Consider the following 15,384-nt stretch of genomic DNA (forward strand, 5'->3'; position numbering starts at 1 on the left):
GTCTCAAGTGATTTGCATACCTATCTTATTTATAGCTTACTGAGGAAAAATAGTGAAACCATTATGACTGAATTAACATAGTTAGAAGTTTGTTTTAATAAAAAAAATTTAAGATACTAAATACAAATGGCTTTAGTATGTTATGTATATGAGAAATTGCATACATATATGTATACATTATTTTCTCATACATAAGGGCAAACCGACCTATGAAAATACAAGTTGCTTCTGAATATGCTTTTGTGCCCACCATAGAAATGGCACCCAAAAAAATTAGTTTTATATCAAACTATATACAAAGGTCATTTGTTTTATATACCTACACATGTACATCTATACATAAATACATGTTATAGCATGGGATAATGGATATAAAGTTGTCTTTGGAACCTATATTTAAGCCTATATTTAAGGCAGTGGCTGTGGGACTGTGAGCAAGTCACTTTACTAATTATTTCTCAAAATGACTTCCCAAGACTAAAAAGTGCAGAGAAAATGCTAACCTGCATTGACAGAGGAACTTTGCTCTTCTAAGAGTGTCCCCTATCAATGAAGTCACAGATCTAATCTCTTATCTCAAATATATACACATCCATATGTACACACCTATACATGTTAGGTCTTGCTGTTTACTCATTTCAATTGTGAGCAACTCTTTGTGACCCAGTTTGAGGTTTTCTTGGCAAAGATACTGGGGTGCCATTCCCTTCTCCAGCTTATTTTTACAGATGAGGAAACTGAGGCAAAAAGGGTTAAGTGACTTGCCCAGGGTCCCATAGCTGGTGTCTGAGGCCAGATTTGAACTCAGGAAGATGAGTCTTCCAGATTTCAGGCCCAGCACTTTATCCACTGTACCACTTTGCAGCCTGTACATACACATACATATTTATAGTATACATATAGGATATGTGTGTGTATACATGCATACATATATTTGTGAGTATATGTACATGTACATATATATAGTGATAATTTAATAATCAATTTTAATAAGCTGATTATATAATAGAAAATCAGTTAATCATTCAGTACCCTATTGTCTGACTTTTTCTCATAGCTGATAGTCTAATGTTCCCATGGACAGATTCCAGGGGATGTGCCAAATGGGTATATTGGCACTTTATGAACCTTGAAATGCTCTAAAAATGGAAAATATATTATCTTCCCCTTTAGCCAAGTCTATATCTGAATGTGAAGACAAGATAACTTAAGTAGCAATTGCTGACCTGCCTTCAGGGGAAAATAGTATAATTTTGGTCCTCTATAATCTTATTGATCAATTAGAAACAAAATCATCCCTAAGAAAAATTTCAAAGTAAGTAATGTTTGTCTTTCACACCTTCTGATCTTCCTTTCTATTGCCATTCTTCCCTGAATCCTGGGAACTCAGTGTCCTCACGATCCTTCTGGCTGCCTAAAGGTAATACCTTGCTTATGCCTGCTTTCTTGGGCAATGCATCCTTAACCCCCACCCCCACCCCACTAAAACTCCCCCAGGACAACTGATTTTAGCTACTTTTTTAGATGGAAAACATTTACTGACTCTAATTTATACTAAGATAAAAATGATTGGTACCCACTTAACTTATTAACCCTGACAATTCTTAAGGCATTTCTTAAACCAAAGGAATTGTTCTAAATTGATGGGATTTGTAAAAGAATTTCATCTCAATAGAAAGATTTGAGGAATTCTTGATATCTCTCCAGATTATAACAGGCAGGCCATACCTATTATTTCACCTCTAGATACATGTAAGCAAAAGGTCTATTCCATCATAAATACCACCCAAGTTATTTCTTCCTCTGAAAATTCAGGTTCTTTGTTTTTCCTTTTGCTTGCTGTCTTCTTCCTATTCCCCCACCTACCAGGTATAAATAGATCTTTTACCTATGCTTCTGCCAGGATCAAATATCTATTGATCCTACATATACTAAAGAATGAGCATAAGCTTCTCTCTTCCTCCACTTCCTTTCCCACAATTCTTCATAAAACATAAAGTCCAGCTGAGAGAACACTGCCCCAAAATTGATTTAAAAGACAGAAGCACAGTCTTGATATAAAGGGAATGAAGGGGCATGGTTAACTTATCAGGGTTGAGGGATCAGACCTTTTTTCCTGACTTTGTGTCTACTTAATACTCTTGCTTTGAGTATCTATCTATTGACGTGATAGCATCTTAGGAGACACAAAGTCTCAAATGTGGTACCAGTAGGAATGGCCATATTCATCATCACCAAATTAAAGTCTGAACAAAGGTCTCCTTCCTCTACCCAGTTAGGTGGAATATATCACTCCTGGTCTTGCTTTTTCATCAGAACTTTACCTCTCTTTTCAAAACTTTGAGGCAGTATTCTCACATTTGAACTCTACTGTACTTTGGGGGAAAGGATAGAGGTGGAGGAGAAAATGATCATTTCTACTCTTCAGACATTTTAAGACCAGTGAAAATGGACTTGATTCCAGGGTACTTAAAAGATAGGGTTGCTGAGCCTGTCGATGATGTTTGAAATAGGAGAAGAAACACAGGATTAGAGAAGGAAGGTGAGAATGGAATCTGCCAGTCATAGGCTAGTAAATTTGATTTTAATTCCTGGCAAAGTTCAAGATTATGTTAACTAGTGATCTCAGAGACAAACTAAGCTTATTTTTTACTTTGGTAGTTATTAAACTTCTAGAACATGTGAATGCTATTTACCTATATTTTACCAAAGGATTTAACAAAGCCTTTCTTTATGCTCTCCTTGTAGAGAAGAAAAATGTAAGCTAGTTCATGAAAGCATTTGAAATGTAATTAAAGGACTAAAATCAAAGAGTAATAATGACTTGATATCAACTTGGAAGCAAGTCTCTGATGAAGCTCCCCAGAGATCTGCAATTGGTTCTGTGCTGTTTAACATTTTAATCATTAATTTGGAGAGAAACAGATGACATGCTTGTTTAATTTGCAAATGGTGCAAAGTTACAAGAGTTATTAGGCATTAGGATCCAAAAAGTTTTTGGCAGGCAACCATGTTGGACTAAATCTAATAAGATAAAATTTAATAAAGATAATTGTAAAGTTATTCACTTAGGCTCAAGAAATCAATTTCATTACTATAAGATAGGGGAGAAATAACTAGAGAGCAGTTTATCTGGAAAAAAATCTAGGGATTTAAAAAACTGCAAGGTCAGTATGGGGTCAATACTCTAATGTAGCAGCCAAAAGACAAATGAGATTAATAGTTAATTAACAAGCTACATAAGGAAAGGTATAGTGTTCAGGACTAAGGGGTTGCCATGTCACACTCCAGTATGGTCAAATCCCATCTTAAGTTTTAGGAAAGATGTTTAACCCAAAGTAGAAAAAAAGAAGGAAAAAGATGTTTAGAGGGAATAATCTCCTTTGGGTTGACCTCAGAGGGCAGAAGTAGAATTAATGGCTTCAAATTACAAAGAAGCAGATTAGGTTTGCCCTAAGGAAAAATTTCCTTACACAGTAAACTGTTCAAACATAAAATGGATTAGTTTAGGAAATAATAGATGGTTCTGCCCTCCAAAGACCTCCAAGGTCTTTAGGCAAACACTAGATGACCATTTGCCCAATATATTGTACAAAGGATTCTTGTTCTTGTAGGAGTCTAGCTACATAGTGTTTGTGATCTCTTCTAAATACAACAATCTGACTCTAGAATTTTTTCAATCCTAAATCTGTGATTCTATTGTAATGCTGGAGAAACTGAGGCAGGATAGAGATTAGAGAGTTTTTAATATTTTATTAATTGGAAAGTATAATTGACTGGACAGGACTCTCATCTCATAGTATCCAGCAATGAATGGGAAAATCCCAAATCCTTATATACCTTTTACAAACTAAGAAGGGGACAGAAGTGGGAAACTTTTTCACAGACTCATTTGATTCTGTCAGGATGGGGGGAGGCCATAAATTCTTACTAAAAGCCAGAGTTAGGATGTCCAAATAAACAGAAGTAAAGATATCAATGAGGTATCCGGGATAGTCTTATCTTTTGGAATATTTTAGAGGCGTAGTGTCATAAATTCTTGAAGGTAGAAGGAGTTAGAAGTCAGGAAGTCTGATCTCCCCCTTATCTTGAGTCTTACATTATAATTTATAACCTTAAAGCAAATGGTCCTCAGTCTTAATGGACCAAAGGGGGGTTTTACAACTAAGGGGATTGAAACAGAACAATTAAGGAAACTGAGATGGAACAATTCAGGGAAACTCAGTCAGGACAATAAGGGAAACTAATGCAGGGAAACTGAGGTAGAACAGTTCAAAGAGACTGTGGCATAACACTATGTTGGACCATTATTTAAGGGACTAGGATACAGGAAAGCCTACGCTTGGTTCCATGCAACTAATAACCTTGCTAATTCAGAATTCATGGTTGTTTAGAAAGGGACTCAGCTGAAGTTTACTTTTGCTTAGCAAGTTTAGAGAGGCAAATAAGATTACATGGAAGAATGGTTAACCCAATCAAAAGAACAAATTCCTTCCAAGTACCTTAGCAATACCTATTTGCATACCAACAATTAGTGTTCTAATTACAAATGATTCCTCTCTTTATTAAAGCTGATTTGGCAGGACCTCTATTTGCCAACATTTTGTTATAGCCTAGTTTCATCATTATTGGATCTCCTCAAAGGAAATAAATTTTAATTCCTTGTAATATATTCTCTCATTCTGATGTCTCACTAATTCAGAGAGGTCTTCTTAGTCTGGATGGTAAGGTTTGGCTTGTCTGCTAAGCATTTATATAGCAACTCCTTATCCTCAAATTTACCCAAGTTATTTGATTTGAGATAGTATGAAATTTCTACTTATCTTGTGCATTCTATTACTGAAAGGACAGTTGGCCAGAAATCAAGAGTATATAATTAACGTAATAAAAAAATTCTAGATCTACTTCCTGTGGATGGCAAATAGTAACACTGGTACTAGCATGGGACACGAGAGAATAGGTACAAGCAATATTTGACTCTACTCCATAAATATGCATATTTTTTATTCTGAGTTGCCCACTGACCTCATTATGTTCAGTTCCCTTTCCCCCACCACAATAGACACTTAAGACAACTATTATACATCTAGTAGAAAAACTTGGCCCATCTCACATTTTGTTTTTTACCCTATATGTGCTCTTCCCAACAACTAATATCCTATTTTGAAGGGAATTGAAGGCAGTGATGACATTTTCACTTCCATTTCATGAGCCATTTAAAAGTTAGCATTGCTATAAAATAGTCATCGGTTTGACTTGATAATTTGCTCAATAAAGGTTGAAGAGTACCAGATTTAAAGTCAGAAGACTTCAATTTCAGTTGATTAGACTTACATTTGAGGTAGGTAAAGGTTCAGTTGTTAGAGTTCTGGGCCTGGAGACAAGAATACCTGGATTCAAATCTAGCTTCAGACATTTACTATTATTGTGCCCTCAGTGAGTGCTATAACCTCAGTTTCCTCAGTTATAAAATGGCAAGGGCTGTTGTGAGTATTAAATGTGATATTTGAAAAGCATTTAGCACAGTGTTTGGCTCATAGTAGGTACTATGTAAATGTCCATTCCATACCCACTGTGTGCCACTTTTAGGAAATGTTACTTAGTGAGTGACTTTGAACAGTGTTTTTATCTGTCAAATAAAGGATTGGTCTGGGTGATTTCTGAGATCCTTTCTATCTCTAAATTCACATTCCTATGATACAATGCCCCTAAGAAGCAAGAAAGCAGCAGGGATGAAAGGGAAAGCCAAATAAACAAATATATCAATCTATCACAATCAACAGCCAAGATTTAGCTTCCAGATGCAGAGGAGCAACTGAACCCACTTGCTTGATACTCTTTGAAAGAAACAATAATCCCTCTCTACCCCCCATTTAGAGGCATTTGTGTGTGTTTACATTTCACTTAGCACATGGTAGGCACTTAATAAATAATCAATTGGGGCAGCTAGGTGATGCAGTGGATAGAGCACTAGCCCTTAAGTCAGGGCTTAAATCTGTCCTCAGATACTTAACACTTCCTAGCTGTGTGACCCTGGGCAAGTCACTTAACCCCAATTGTCTCAGCAAACAAACAAATAAATAAATAATCAATTGATCTGATCATTTGATTGTGTATGTACATAAATCATCTAGAATTGAAATTTCATCCTCGATATTCAAGTTACCTTCTGAACAATTACAGCAACTACAGGAGTAGAATCTTTCTCATTTCTCCCTAAGTCTCAATACCAAAACAGATGGGAAATCTCCGGGGTGCCCATCCCTAGCTCCTATGCGGCAGATATTGAGGTTGGGATGAGGAAAAGGAATCCAAAACTGATTCATTCATTGGCTTGCAAAATATAAAGCTATTGACCATAGCAGACAACATCAGTAGCACTGGACAGTTTAGGGAAGAAGAGTTTTTTTCATTTTTCCAACACTTTAACACTTCAAGAGACTGAACTATTGGATTCTACCATGTAAAATTTAGAGACTTCAGAAATGTATAGGAGTACATTGTTGGCAAAGCTGTACAAAGCAGGAGTGTCAAAGAAGCTTACCTGTACTTGCCAGGAGCAGGTTGCATGTCATTCAGAATTTGGTTGTCCAACTGTGTTGCCTAAGTGGATTTTTGATCACTGTTGTGAGTTTGGGGGTCTTTAGTATGATTCACCATTATTTCATTGGGTCGTTTGTGTTTGTGTTTCAGTTTTTCAGTTTGGTTTTGTTGGAGTGCTAGCATGCATGCTTTTGCTGTTGTAATTGTGTCAAATAATTCTCTAACTTCCTTTGGAAAGCACTAATGAACAAGTGCAATTTCTCTTCTCTATTGTTGGGTTTTTTGTAAAGTTGCTCAAATGCTCTCAGGTATGGCGGCTCTGAATGGAGGACTTGGCGCCACGGGCTTGACGAATGGTACGGCTGGCACGATGGATGCCCTCACCCAGGCCTACTCAGGAATTCAGCAGTACGCTGCCGCTGCGCTGCCCACGCTCTACAGCCAGAGCTTATTACAACAGCAGAGTGCCGCGGGCAGCCAAAAAGAAGGTAGGTGCTTCCCCACCAGTCTCCGAGACCGCCAACAAGCAGTATCTTATTAAAGTTGGTGACAGTCTCATTTTTAAAGAATTAGGAAAAAAAAAAAAAAAAAACTAAATTGAGCCAATGTTTAAAACAAACAAATGAAAAATCAGTTGTTTCATTTTTTTCTTTTCACGGATACATTCTGAGGAAAACTGATTGGCCTAACCATTTATTTTAACCTTCTCTTCTTTCCTGTTCAGTGTTATATTTCTTTTATCCTTTGATTTAATTTTGTCATCTATCCTTCAAGATGGATTTGCCGCCCATTGTGTGTTAATGTGCAATTAATCATTAGCTGCTGCTCTCAAAAAAGATGCCAGGAATAAACAAACAAACACAAAAACCAGCCTGGGCCACTTCTTCTTTCCCTAAATATCTAGTTTCTTGTTATGGGTAGAGGCGAATCCATAAAACATTGTATGGGGGCTGCACTCTCACTTTCCCCAACTCTGTGATCTCCATGTAACTCTTGTGATCCTCTAGCTGCTTGTTATTAGACATTAGTTTTCAGGTTAATGACAAGATTCGCTGTTAGGATTGAGTGGTTCTTTGTTTAATTGTGGGTCCTCTGGGGAAGCAAATAAGTGATTGATTGCCTTGCTTTCTCTGCCAATAAAGCAAAATAAACCTCAGGAAGTTAATGCTAAGAATAAATTAATACTAATTATGAAATGTTTAGTGAGCTAGTCCAAACAAGGGTAGCTTGTCTCCTTTTACTTCTTTTGGGTTTCTTTTGTCTTCACTTAATCTGCTGGGAGACAGAATGGAAAGCTTAGTAAGCTTTCCCAAAAGTATCATAACTTTATTCTGTCTTTGCCTGCTTAGAATATGAGGGAAAGGTAAAACATTAAAGAGCCGGAGCATAACTTTAGCTTTTTAAAAACAAAACTCCCTTTTTTCTATTTCCCTACACACTTTAAATTTAAATTTGGTTTTATCTGCATCTTTTGGCTTTAAAGGTGTTCTGTAGAAAGTACAGCAGGGTTGCATCCCCATAAATTTGTAAATTTTAAAGGGACACTGACAGTTTTAAATGATATCTGTGTTTAAAAAAAAACTTTGTGATGTTGTATTATCAGTAATATTGTAGATTATTAAAAGAAAAGAAGTTTGAAAATCTCATTTACTTTTCATCATTTCTGCTGTTTATTTACTTTTAGCCTTGACTGCCGTTATGGGTTTTTTCCCAATACACAATTATTGAGACAAATCCAAAGCCTCAAGTTTCATATAGGCAAGACCTACTCTGTATTAACATTATATGTCCTACTAAAGAGAGGCATTGATATATATTGATAGGAGTTCCAAACCATCATAATAAAAGAAGCCATAAGCAACAACATTTTATGGAAATGTGGCATTATTATTATTGATGCTATTATTAATGCTCAGAGAGATATGCTGTCAGATTTGTATTCAATCTTTTAGAAATAATAGACTCATTTTGCCCCATTATTATGGACAACATGTTTCATTCTCCATTTATAGATGAGATGGAGAAACTGTACTGTTTATCACTGAGAAAGCTGTAAGTCACAAATATTCCATATATCCATAAGGCATTGCCTTATCGGGGAAACTTTAAAAGAAAGTTCTATTCAGTTGGATTAAATTTAAAGACCACTTCGCTGGGCTAAAATTTTCAAAGCCGCTCAACATATCTTTTCTCTTTTTCATCCTTAAACATTCTTACCACATGATCCAGAGCACTGCAAGATAAATTGGCCAGGCTATAGCTATATCTCAGATGGGTAATCATTCAGTCACTCGACAGGTATTTATTAAGCACCTACTGTGTGCCAGGCAACATGCTAAGTGTTGAAGATACAAATTCAGTGAATGAAATGATGTCTAGTCACATGAAAAAGAATTCAAAGCACCCCTTTGATTATCTGTGTGTAGAATTCTGTATTATCTTCAAAAGGCTATGGTCAGGGTAGCTAGGTGCGCAGTGGTTAGAGCACCAGCCCTGAAGTCAGGAGGACCTGAGTACAAATCTGGCCTCAGACACTTTACACTTCCTAACCTGTGTGACCCTGGGCAAGTCACTTAACCCCAATTGCTTCAGGGAAAAAAAAAAGTCTATGGACTTAGCAATTTTTTTTTCTCTTTAGAATTCTATGTCTCCAGGGGCCTTTTACATATGTCTTATGCCTACTTTTCCTTTACCCAGCCAATATGTACTAAAGAGACTTAAACTGATTTTAATTTTAGTCTTTATAAAGCATAATTAATATAGTTAATCCAGTTGTGTTGAGGGGAAAATCACAGTGCATTCCAGAACCAAGTAAAAACTACTTTGTTTTACATACAACAATTCTACTCTTTTGGAGAAGATAAAACAAAAATTGGCTAAAATCATTTCAAGCATGTCCCCCAGATATGGGTTCTCCCTCAGAGAAAAGACCCAACTTTGTAATATGAATAAAGAAATAGTTTTTTTCCCCATCCAAATTATCTGACAGGATCATAGCATCGCCTGGACTCGATAGCATGGACAAATCTTTTCTCTACTTTGTAAGTCCAAATTCTAGAACTAGAAATTCGTCCCATGAGGTCACTTCTGTGTCCGCCCAAAGTCACAACTAGAGTTCCTCTCCACTTCAATAGTGGGTTGTTGTAATGGTAATCAGCTCCTTAGAAAGAGTATAATAGCATATACATGAACTGAACAAAACCCTTCAGGAATAATGTCTGAAGGAGTCTGTGGATTTCACTTTATTCTCAGATATTTGACTACCTGGGTTTCATCAAAATGTAGCCCTAAGTATTGATTTTTTATAACACAAAAACTACCAGTTCATTCATCCATCACATGTCATTCTAAATATTTGAGAGCATACCCATTCAAAAAAAGAAAAAAAAAAAAGAACTGACCAGACTAGAAACATAAATTTTAGGACAGATTGGGAAGAAAGAAAAGGATAAAGGGATGGAAGAAAAACAACAAATATAAAATAGTGACAATAAATCTCTGCTTTAGCCTGACTTTAGCTAGGTAATTATGGGCAACACTACCCTGGCTCTTTGTATACTATGACCTCTGAGACCTGGCTAAATGAAACCATTTTAGAAACCAGGAGATCTCTGAACTTTCTTGGTCTGCATCTCTGTGGGAGCAGTTCCTGATCCTGTTTTATGTAACAAGCTTCTCAACATCTTCATCCTTTGTTTGAGGATAACCTATTGTTTCTCTTTCCCTGTTTCTCTGGCCAAATGAAAAAGGAAGGTGACCAATAATTGAGGTAATTCAGTCAACATCAATAGCTATTATGGGTAATTCCCAATCCTCTTCTTTTAAGTCTCAATACTTGTCAAAAGGGAGGATATATAAGATGGGCACCTTAGAAATATATTTTCAATTTACCTCTTTCATTTTAATTTTCATTATCTGAGGGATATTTGCAAGTCAGTCTTTTCAGAGATCCTCACATGGTACCAATTCAGAGATTTATAGACCCAAATTATATTTTAGATATAAGACAATCTATCACATCCATTTTGAAGAGATTCTATGAGGAGAATTCCAAGATATCACCTTCCTCTTTTTCTTAACCTATTTTCTGATGCTTATATATTCTGAAGCATTTATCTAGCATGTTTCAAAAACTTTTTAGACATAGTCAACCACTCTCTTCTCTAATGCATTAAAATTGTATTCTTTCTCTGGGTTCCAGGAGAAGAGAGATACTTCACAATTTAAATTGGGCCTCACTGACCCTCATGTGTGTATATGGGCCCCTTATTTAAAGTGGCCAATTAATCTGGGTTGGTATGATTTATGTTGTGTTTGCTCTATGTACACATTGCAAAGGCTTCCCTCTTCCTCCCCAGTAATTCCCCCAACATGCTTTTCCATTGTTTTATTTTTACACCCATTCTCACATTCCTAAGTTTAGTGTTCTAAAAAATAATAAGTAGATAAAATATTATTTCCCCTTTTTAGAGGAAAAAATATTTTATTTTACTTTTTAACCAAACCTAAATTTGGGGCCTAAACCATATGACAGTGTCCCTTTAAAATATAGGCCACTGCTCCTCCACTGGCATTTCTAGGGGAAAGTGTGGAAAAGCATTATCTGAAGTATGAAATTCTACTTCTTAATATTTGAATTTTTCACACTGATTAATATCCATTGAATTGGTGAGGAGATAGCCAAGTCATCAAAGATGTCCATAGAAATGAATCCTTAAATGAGGCTGAAATATTTCAACCTTCTAGTTTCAGGCATTTGGATCATAAATTTTTTCTCAGTGGTTAAGAAAGTCCCATTCATTGGAAAAAATTTTTTTTAATTTTAATTTTTTCTCATTTGTTTATTTATTTACTTATTTTTGTGGGAAGAAACTTGGTTTGATTTTTCCTTACATCTTGCCAGGTGGTTTTCTCCATTTCATTTTTTACAAAGTTCTTTTTACCCCCATTTTATTTTTTTTCTCTCCAACCCATACACCTTCCCTTCCTTCCCTCTACCCTCCCCCCTGTCTAGGGAAAACATTGCAGCCCCTCCCCTCAGGCTGTGAGAGGGGCAGGCAGTCCTGGTTCCTCTCATGTGAACGCCAGTTGAGGCTCCATGAACCTGCTGCAGAAGGTACTCTACCAGTACTGCTCTCTCCTCTCTCCCTAGACACCAAGCACATCACATCAGAGACATACCCAGTCTCCATTATCCATTCAATTTGGGGTATGACAGGGTTGGACATTCCAGAGCTGACTAAGGGTGGGAGGGCCACATTTGTCTATCAGCTATTTGTCCTATAGTGCCCTTTGATCCAAAAATCTTTTGCCATTTATAGACTAGAAAATGTTTATCTGCCATCTAATATTTTAATTCCTTTTTCATTTCTCTTTTTTAACTTCTAGACTGATCTGGTAAAGGTGGGTGGAGGGTGAAGTAATCAATATGAAGAGAGACTTGGGAGAACTCATCCTTCCAACTGATCTAGTTAAACAACTTTATCAGCAAGCACTTTTCCCTTATTTCCTGAAGTGCAGTTATCTTCTGAAAAGTGACAGCGAAGGATATGAAGGCCAGTTGGATTAGTTCCATCTCTCACTGGCTTCTGCAGTTAGGAATCTAAAGTCCACAACTAGAGAAAATGGATTAGCCTTGGTATCCAGAGCTAAAATGTTCATCCCCAGCCCTAAGAAAGTGGTCTCATCTTCATTTACAATCATTTTAATAAAGGTGACAGCTTGACTAAGTATTACGAAGTTTGGTAAACTACAACTAACCAAGAAATTATATAAATGATTGAGAAAGTTATGAATTTAGGTCAATAGCAGATTTATTCTAAATTTATGGGATTCATTTAGATTTCAGGAATGTTCTATAACAGGGCTTCTTAAACTTTTTCCACCTTTTCACCCCAGAAATATTTACACAACCCCTGGTATATAGATATACAAATCAAATATTTACTGATAATAAATCATAAAGAAATTTTTTAAAAAAACAATTCTTTGGTGCATATATATTTATATATATGTATGTGTATATATATATAATTTTTATCACTTATTAAAGATGAAAGCAAATTTATATATTAATGAAATTGTGCACTTGTTTATTTTTACTAAAAGAATTAAATCTAGGAAGAATATTTGATATATTTCACTATTTCCAAATTTTTCATGACCCCCCCAACATTTGCTAACAGGACCACACATGGGGTCATGACTCATTTTTAAGAAGCTTTGCTTTGTAAAGCAAGTCATCTAGTGAATACTGGTTCTTTCCTGAGTTCTCTCTTTTTACCTTCATTATAAGAAAATATGAATTTATAAGGAGTATAAAGCAAATATGACCCCAAAGAAATAGAAACCATTCTTAACCAGCTGCTTTTTGGATCATAATTGCACTTTAAGAAATCAAAATAATGAGGTACCACTTTTTAACACCTAAGAAACTAGGAATCAAGAAGATGTGGAGAAGGATTGCTTTTCTAAGACAGTTATATTTTAACATTGACATTTTGTCCATGTGCTTTATTTTCTTTTAGTATCATAGAAAACCAAATGCTTAGCTCATCAGATCTTAATGCATCACTAAGAAGAGGCATACCAACCTAGGGAAAACAAAGCTCTCACTTTCTTTTTTTGTTTCTTCTCAGGTCCAGAAGGGGCAAACCTCTTTATTTATCACCTTCCACAGGAGTTTGGAGACCAGGACATTCTGCAAATGTTCATGCCTTTTGGAAATGTTATCTCTGCTAAAGTCTTCATTGACAAACAGACCAATCTGAGCAAGTGCTTTGGTATGTAAAAGCAACCAAATAAGATGATTACTATTTATTCCCAAGAGAGAAGTCATAAAAAGACTAATATTAAAAAAAAAACAGAATCTTTGTTAAGTTTTCAATATTTTCTAATTTTACATATATAAAAGCATCATCACAGAATAAGACGCACATCTTAAAGTCGAGATTTCAGTTCAAGTTTTTGCTATTCTCAAGCTTCTTGATCTTGGACAAATTGGGCCTCAGTTTATAAAATGAGGGAGTTTACCTAGAAGACCTGTAAGATTTCATGCCTGTTCTAGTTTTGTGTAAATCTCTGTATGGGCAAAGTAATTCAATAGAATATGTATAGAACTGCTAAAATCTGACAGCTAGATGTGGCAAACAAATGCAACTAATTATGTCTTATGTTAGCAGCTTCCATTTACTGTAGTATTATATCTCCTTATTAAAAAATGCCTAATTATTCTCCATTGTGCAGTAATAACTACATTTTAAACTTTATAGATTTAACCCACCATGGTCTCATATTAACATGCCCAAGCGTGACAATAATGGCTCACCTTTCTCTACTTTGATGGTTACAAAGTGTTTTTCTCAAAACAATTTAAAGATCACTCAAGTGTTATTATTCCCATTTTAGAGATGAGGATGCTGGGGCTCAGGGAGGTGAATTTTTCCACTATCATATGGCTAGTAATAACTGTCAAAGGCAGGAGACCTCCAGACCTCACGTGCCATGTTCTTTCCATTAGACTACACTCCTCAGCTTTGCAGAATGTTCTGATCCTATGCTTGCGTAGATTAGCAGCATAGGCATTTTGTCTCTGACAACTGAGTAATTGAGCTCTAATATTATCCAGGTTTTGAGATGAAGGGTGATTGTTTTTATTAAATTTAGAAGCTGAATTTAGACCCAGAAGATTTGAGTTTTATTCCTGTAATTGCCATGTAAATAGATATGTGACCAGTAGCAAGTTATCTATTGAATGAATGAAAAAGCTTTTATTAAGTGCTTACTGTGTGCAAACGAGAAGAGGGGAAGGGAATAATTATTAGTTAGGCACCTGTTACCATGTCAGGTATTTATTACACAAAGAGTTTTTCAAATATTATCTTATTTGCTAAGCATTAGGGATACAGAGAGAAAGGAGGAATAGTCTCACTTTTCATTGAACTCACATTCTAGTTGGAGATAACACATACAGGTTTCAGCTACAAGCCAGATGGAGCTATCCCATAGTTCTGCAATATCTGAACCTGTTTTTACCATCTTTAAAAAGAGGGTATTAATCAGAGGAAAATACTTCATCATTTCTAAAATTTTGTAGAAATGTAAGTTATTCTTATGAAGTACTTTGTTAAACCAGGGATTCAGCCATAAGACAGACCAAATCAAACCTTGTCCCACCCCAGTACACAGACATATAGAGCGATCATATTTCACAGAATGACAGTTAAAAATCATGGAAAGGAAAATAAATAACAAATAAAAAATTAGAATAGGACCCATTGTATGTATTAAATCTTAATCCAGAAAGATAATATTTAAGTCTACTCCATGTTTTTAGGAGGCTGCTGGAATTGAAAATGGGGATGATAGATTCTTTTGGTCTCAGTGAATTAATGCTACCTCAAAGGATATCATTCTTTTACCTGGAATAATTTATTCACTTAGCAAAATCTAAACTATTATGAAATAAAACACGGGGGGAATTGCATAGTAATTTTATTGTGCATTTAAAAGAAATAGCAAATTATATTTAAGAAATTCACCGTTTCATGTACAATCATCCTTTTTTTCTATTCTATGATTTAGAAGTGTATATTTTGTTTCTTAAGTCTAGAAAAAAATAAATAAAATTGTAAAAAAGGAAAGAGAAAAATATAATAACTTGATAATGCAAGATGTCATCATAAATTGTCAGTAGATGATACCCAGTTATGATATAATCAAGAGATTAAGGTAGAATAAGTACAGATAGAAAGAAAAACAAATAGAATTGTTTGAAGAGGAGGGTAAAGCCAGAGTGGATTCTTAAAGAGCAAAAGGATATATGAGATATCTTAAGGCAAA

General features: G+C 35.5%; 1 protein-coding gene across 20 annotated transcripts in view; it reads left to right on the top strand.

The window, feature by feature from the left end:
- Positions 1-15,384, top strand: part of CELF2 (CUGBP Elav-like family member 2) — a 969,093-nt gene that overhangs the window by 947,137 nt on the left and 6,572 nt on the right. For 10 of the 20 annotated variants that reach the window (XM_031940494.1, XM_031940495.1, XM_031940484.1 and 7 more), the window contains 3 exons: positions 1,391-1,420; positions 6,834-7,031; positions 13,182-13,325. In XM_031940494.1, coding sequence (XP_031796354.1) covers positions 1,391-1,420; positions 6,834-7,031; positions 13,182-13,325 — 372 coding nt within the window. The remainder of the gene's footprint in view (positions 1-1,390; positions 1,421-6,833; positions 7,032-13,181; positions 13,326-15,384) is intronic. The other 10 variants (XM_031940485.1, XM_031940488.1, XM_023504701.2 and 7 more) reach the window with 3 other exon arrangements.

The sequence above is a fragment of the Sarcophilus harrisii genome, chromosome 5, assembly GCF_902635505.1.
Source record: "Sarcophilus harrisii chromosome 5, mSarHar1.11, whole genome shotgun sequence".
NCBI lineage: Eukaryota > Metazoa > Chordata > Mammalia > Dasyuromorphia > Dasyuridae > Sarcophilus > Sarcophilus harrisii.